A 7,229-nucleotide genomic window follows, 5' to 3' on the forward strand; every position below is an offset into this window, starting at 1 on the left:
TCAAAAAATGTATATGAGGGAGAAGAGGGAGACACAGATGGTGGGTGCAACGCCCTAAGTTTGCTCGACCTTCAAGTTGAAGAAAGAGTCGCCTCAAACTCTTAAACTTATAGGAAAAGTAAGTGAGTTGCCTCTGTTTATTTTGATTGACAGCAAAGCATCACATAACTTTATTTCTAGAAGATTGGTTGAAGATATGGGTTGGAGTAGGGGAGACCACCAAGAGTATGCGAATATTGATGGAAGATGGGCACAAGTCAGAAACGCTTGGAGTGTGTCGTAGAATTAAAATCAAAATAGAAGATTGGGTTTTCATGGTAGATATATTTGTTTGATTTAGAGGATGTTGATATGATCTTGGACATGTCATGGTTGATTTCTTTGGGCATGGAAAAAGCAAACCCTGGAGATAGGGACATCTCTAGGAACCAAAACCTTCAAAAGGGTACCTCAAGGAGAATCATTATTTGCATATCTTTGTGGTATGTTGGGTGTAAATCAAGGCTTAATAAATAAGAAACTTACCAATAACTAACAAGAGGTGTTAAATATATTTTTAAAGTGTTATGATCATTTTTTCAAAGTATGGGTCGAAGCCTGGAAGCGTCCATTCACTAGTCAAACTCCAATCTTGGTGGTGGAAAGATCTCTATAAAGTGTGCAAGGAGGGAGGAGGAAAAGGATGGTTTCAAGAAGAACTAAGCTGGAAACTAGGGTGTGGAGACAAAGTAAAGTTCTGGGAGGAGGTGTGGGTTGGGAGCTCTGCTCTCAAATCCTTGTTTCCTAGACTGTTCTCCCTATCCTTAAACCAGGGGCAAACAGTGGGTGAAGTTGGCGTGTGAATTAATTCGGATTGGAGAAGGAGGCTGACATAGAGGCGTGCCAGGTTTGAGTGGGAATCATCACTGGAAGCATACCTCTTTACACTGTTATCAGGGGCACTAATGAGAAGGAATGATGTGGATGTGCAGGTGTGGGGGAAGGAAGAACCAGGCCTTTTTTCTGTGAATTCTGCTTATGAGTGCCTTGCCAAGCAGTCTCGTGGAACCCAATCCGATGTGTTTAATTTCCTTTGGAAGACTAAGGCATTCCCAAATGTGATCGTGACAGCTTGGAGAGTGCTGCTGGATAAAATCCCAACAAGGTGAGTTTGAGTAGGAGAGGGGTGACGATGGAATCTATGTTATGTGCAATGTGTCAGCTTAAGGAGGAGTCTTGTCAACATATCTTCTTGGAGTGTAAATACGCACAATGGGTATGGTCCTTGTGCTTCAAATAGATAGGTATCTCTTCTGTTCAACAGAATGATTTAAATCTACATTTTATGAGTTTTTATCTGAGCAATGCTAGCAAGAAGCAAAACCTGGTATGGAAAGGTGTTTGGGCATCTGTTATTAGGTGTATCTGGGACTAAAGGAACCTGATTGTATTCAAAAAAGGGCTAGTAGATGCGGAGGAGGTGTTTCAGAAGGCTCAACTCAAATCTTGGCTTTGGATGAAGCACAAGGTGCATTCCTTTACTTATTCTTTCGTAGACTGGATTCTTAATCCAATGCTTTGCATTAGAAGTTATAATTAGGACTCTCAGATACCAAGAGTTTTAAGACTACAACCTATACTGGATTTATAGTTGGTTAGAGGTGTAGGTGGGTTTGTCACAGCCTGCAGCTGGTGCAAGATGGAAAGGACATATGTGCTTGTATGCAAGGGAGTCAAAAGGAATGATAAGGACATGATGGAGGATTCTGTTTTGATGTGTCTTATAACAGACCAATAGAGGCAGGGTGTATGCTGGTTCAGGGTTCTTTTTGCAGGAAACAAAAATTGTGTTTTTTATGTGGTGTTTTGGTTGTTGTGGAAATCCCTAAGTGTGTTTGTTGATCAACTAGTGGTCTCACATGTGGATGGTAGCAGTAGAGGTTGTGGTGGGGATTTAGACATGTTGGGGGATGTAAGTCGAAGTTGTAAACTCCAACCAATTTAAGTGCGAGATGGACCCTGGCAAGTAGGAAGTTGGTTTTTGATAAAAGTGAGCTTAAAAGGAGCAAACAGGGGGAAGCCAGAGTCCAAAAAGGAGCGAATGGAAGTTGCTGCATTGAAATGATTAATTTTGTGACAAGTGCTACAATCGTGCCACTGCAAGCTGGGTAGAAGGAATGTCAATGAGGTGGTGGAGATAACCAATATTTTGGTGTATTTTGATGGTTTTGTAGTTGCAGTTTGCAGTGCTTATGGCATTCCAATACGAGCACGGTGCTAGGTGGAATAGGATGTCTAGCTTATGCAGCAAACATTATCTATCTATTGTTTCTGGGAGGTTTGTTCATCTCTTTATTCTTAGTGATTCTTAATGTGATTTGGTTTATGTAAAAGGGTTGGGATACCCCTTTTGTATCCCTCTTAATTTAATTTCATTCTTTGCTGATAAAAAAAATGATCATTTTTTCAAAGAACCCAAAGGACTACCTGGTCAAGAGTCGATTAATTTGAGGCCTCCTCATTATCCTTATCATCACAAAAATGAGACTGAGAGGCAGGAACGTGAGTTAATGGAAAATGGGCACAATCGGATAGTCATAGTGCATATTCAAGTCCAATGATATTGGTGAAAAGGACGAGTAACCAGTGGAGAATGTGTGCGAATTATAAAACCTTGAATAAAGCCACAAAAAATTCCCATAATAGTTATTGACTAACTACTAGAGGAGTTACACAGAGCAAGGTATTTCTCTAAGTTGGATTTGAAATTCAAATACCACTAGGTGTATATGAAGGTTGATGATGTTCCCAAAATCGCATTAGAACTCACAAAGGTCATTATGAATACCTCGTAATGCCTTTTGAGCTTATGAATGCTCCTTCTACATCTCAATCCCTAATGAATGAAGAAGTATTTAGAGCTTTTCTAAGGAAAGGAGTATTGGTGTTTATGATGGAGCTGAAATAATTGAGCCTATGTCTATCCTAGCTTCCACAGCATTATGAAGAAGGGAGAACAAGTGAATCAATGGCTCATCCATTCAAAGGGGGAAGATGGCATAGGAGGCTATATAGGAGGATGAAGTTTCAACTAGGAGTCAATTTCTAAGACTGGGTTTTGAGGACAAAAAAACTCCTTGAGAGGAGGGTATTGATGAGGCCAAAAGAACAAGTGGGCTTCTTGCTTTTGAGGTGTGGGTCTGTAAAAGTCTTCCCTAGTGGAGGATGATGATAGTAACATAACATGGTCCACCAAATCAAAGAGAATCACCAAAAAGCCAAACAATTTCAAGGATTATATTTAACTCTGTATACTGAGGAAAAGAGGATCACTAGAAGGCACTAGAATAAATTTTAATCGCAACGGACACATGCTTTTATCAAATCTCTTGTACAAATTCTACTAATAGATTTGTAAATCTTTTGAATATCTGATTGAGAAATGAGAAGAATTATTTGTTGTCATGAATTAGAAATAGCCTAGTATAATCTTAGAACTGTTTTCCCTATCTTCTAGAAAGGGCTAGAAACCTGCTAAGCTGTATTAAGTTTAGTACATTATTGTACAACTTTTACCTTCTGCCGGGTAGATTCCTTCTCATCTATTGGTGAGCTGTAATTGTTTATGTTGGTTATATATTCTCTCTACTGTGCATTCTGATAATTAATGAATTGAGCATTCTCAACTATGCCTATTTGGTAGTAGTCACCTTTTAGTCCCTTTCTTCCTTATATTCAAATTGGTGTTAAGAGCGTATGGACTAATCTGATACTAAAAGAGATATAAATTAGAAAAACGTGTATTTTCATTGATATTAAAATTTTATAGCGATAATATCAGAGAAAATTAAAAAAAAAATATAATGATGAATAAAAAAAATCATCAATCCTGCAATTCTATTAGAAAATAGATTATGTAAATAAAGTGTAAGACAATTTTACACGGTCATTCAATCACAATTCCCTACAAGTTTCATGATTTATTTAACAAATACCTTAAAAAATACCAACGGTTTAGGGTTTAGATTGTTTAAACGTTAATCCTAAAATCTTAAAATAGCACTCTTTCCATCCCAACATGACTTCCATATTACTTAAAAATAAATGAAGGCACTATTAATTTATTTTTTTAATATGCTCCAATTAAATAAACAAAAAAACAACTAGGGAGTGACAAAATGATCAATCATCATTATTATAATAAATATAAATATAAAATATACAATACGATCGAATAATATAATCTCAGGAACTAAACAGCAAAAAAAAAATAGATAAAATAAACTATTCTAGCACTTCAATTATGAACTATTAGCACAAACGGCTTCACTATTCCCGAGTATTTTCTCCAAAACCGAACGAAAACAACAGAAAGGAACACGTACAGGTGGAGTTGAGTAAGCTTCGAAAGCGAAACCAGCGAGAATAACCGCGAGATTGATATCGAACGGAGGCCGATCATCGTTCTCGGGAACAGCGACCTGCCGAAGCTGGGAACCGGTTTTCGAGGAGCAGCAGATTGAGAGAACTCGCCTCCTCCTCCACGAGGCCGAGAAAACGTGCAATTTTGCCGGAAAACGAGAGAAAGTGCGAGAAAATATTGGCCGGCGAGGAGGCGAAAGCGTGGGAGAAAGAGGAGAGAGAGCGTAACGGAATTGGAGCGAAGACATTTTGATGATGCATTACAAGAGGCGGGAAGAGAGAAAGATATATAAGTAATGGAAGAGAATAGAAGGAAGGAAGTGGCAAAACGTGTAATTCAGAGGAATAGAAAGGGTAAATGGTTGAGAATAGATAGTGGGTTTTCAGGTACCGCCAAGAGAAGTGTTACCGGTAGCTCACTCAGTTCTGGTTGGTTCTGGAAAGCATGTCAACAGTTTCTTTCCGTGGACGGTGACACTTTTTTCTACGGCTTTTCTATCTCTAGATGTGTCTTAATGCACCCCGTACAAATTTTCCTGTACCCTCATCTATTAATTGAAATAACTAAAATGCCCCACCTGATTTTTTATCATTTCAAAAAGTTTTTTCAAAACATGTTTTAGAAAAATTATTTTCACAAACAGGTTCCAAAATATATACATATATGATAGTTTGATAATCTTTAGAGTGGTATACAGTTATAAATAATTATAAAGAAAAATTGATATCTTTTTATAAAAAAAAATTATATAATTTTTTTTATTCTACGCTCACATAGTATATATCATTTTTTACTATTACAATGACATATTTTATCATTTCATATAAATTATTTAAAAAATAAAAATATTTTTTAATTTTTAAATTAATGTTTAGGAATAGGTTTTATATGCAAACTAACTTTTCAATCTTCTTTTAATTTCTTATTTTAAGGCAACAACAGATCATATATCATTATCTTTATTTGATTCTCACACCAAATCTCACCTATCAAATAAAATAATCTTAAATTTCAATCATTCTTTCTACTCCATTTTAAGCAACTCTATTTTTTTATAAAATCATAATTCTTTTCTATCTACTATCAAGTGAATTCAAATCTTACGTGAACATCGTCACACTTTCAGATCTCAAACCCACTAATAAAAGAAAAGAAAAAGTTTAAAGAATGAGAGAAACTCAAACCAAAAGAAAAAAGAAAGAGATTGATTAATCAATTTATCATTTTTTTTACATGTTATTTTTTGTTTTTCAATTTTTACTCATCCAGTATTAGTTATGTTTGTTAAATTTCTATCATCATTCGAGTTGAACAGGAGAGAAAAAATGCGGATACACAGTCACAATGCCTATGTTTCCACTAGTATATATAATATGTTTTAAAAAATTTATTATAAAAAAACGTTTTTTAAAAATATATTTCATATTTTTTTTTAGAAAATATGTTTTGATACATTTAAAAAAAATATGAAAATCATTTTTGAAAAGGGTAAAATAGTATTTTCAAAATTGATGGTTGCAAAGTGAAATTTGTTGGGGGTGTAGGAAGAAATATCCTCTGTTTTTTTTTTTTTACAGGGGTGTTTAGTGTTAAAATTTAAGAGATTATTTTACAATTGTGAGAAACAATTTTCTGTTTTCAAATTATGATTAGTTTATAACGACTGCAATTATGTAACGTGAAACACTATAATAAAACAAATAATTCTTTTGAATATATTTAAGTTTTTTTATGTAATAGGAATCTAAAAAATAAATAAATAAATGATCTAAATATCAAGAAAGAATCTTAAAAAATGCATAGAAAAATAAATTTATGCGTAATTTATTTAGAGGTGTGTTTACATAAATAATTTGTATTATAAAGGTACATTTATCTTCTAATATGTGTACTACATTCTATACTTATAAGATTGATATGTTAGCAGTTAATTTTTTTTATTTTGAAACCAATAATTTCTTACTTCATGCTTATTTTGTTTTAAGTGTTATTTGATTTACACTAAAAAATTTATGGTAAGTACTTCTCAACCCGGTTCATTTAGTAATCATTTTTCCAAATTGAATTATTTGAAATAGTCTCCTTTATATTCGTCATATCGATTTTTTTTCTTGATTCATAATTAATGTATTAATTATTCTCGAGTTTTACCTCTCAACACTACTTTGGGATTTTTTATATTCTTTAATTATTTTTATTGTATTAATACAAAATTATATTTTAAATTTTATAATTTTGATATTATTTTTATTTTTAAATTTTACACTTTGAAAGTTATCTTGTATTTTGTATTCTACTATTCGGAATCTTTACAAAATCTACAAATAAATAAAAAAACACACTAACTTATTTTCCCACCATAAATCATCACCAACCCCCACAAATTGTTATCGTAACTCTTAATGAAACACCAAATACTACAACCTTCATCATAAAATACCACCACAAAACACTACTTTACCAGTAACCTCATTCACTTCCAACAAATCCTAAAAATATTTGTAAAAGGGTACTTTTAGAATTACAACAATTATGAAGGTACATGAAAAAAACGAGATAATTTTTTGGATTTTTTCTTCTTGCGTTCTCATAATTGTTACATGCAAAACTCATAGTACAAAGATCAAAATACCCTAGACTTGTAATTTAACTTCAAACCTACTTTTTATTCGTTGCACTTTTCTCTAACTTTTAGCGTGCACCATCAATTTGTTTTCCAGTGTCGTTGCACATCATGCCACATTGTTGTCCCACATTGGTAAAGTGTAGTGCATTGTAGTATTTTGAATTGTACATTCTGAAAAAAAGTGTTATGGAATTACCGATC

The 7,229-nt window shown here is 33.8% G+C and overlaps 1 protein-coding gene across 3 annotated transcripts in view; it reads right to left on the reverse strand.

The window, feature by feature from the left end:
• The window catches only part of LOC137830378 (putative triglyceride lipase), a 31,688-nt gene extending 26,743 nt beyond the window's left edge, over window positions 1–4,945 (reverse strand). Inside the window, exon 1 of one of the 3 annotated variants that reach the window (XR_016522919.1) lies at window positions 4,365–4,889. Coding sequence is in view for 1 of the 3 variants with exons in the window: in XM_068637670.2 (XP_068493771.2) it covers window positions 4,365–4,649 (285 nt within the window). In the remaining 2 variants the exon portion in view is untranslated. Of the gene's footprint in view, window positions 1–4,364 lie in introns of all 3 variants that reach the window. The other 2 variants (XM_068637670.2, XM_068637671.2) reach the window with 2 other exon arrangements.
• Between the last annotated feature and the right edge of the window lie 2,284 nt (window positions 4,946–7,229).

This window comes from Phaseolus vulgaris, chromosome 7 (assembly GCF_051622355.1).
Source record: "Phaseolus vulgaris cultivar YP4 chromosome 7, ASM5162235v1, whole genome shotgun sequence".
Lineage (NCBI taxonomy): Eukaryota > Viridiplantae > Streptophyta > Magnoliopsida > Fabales > Fabaceae > Phaseolus > Phaseolus vulgaris.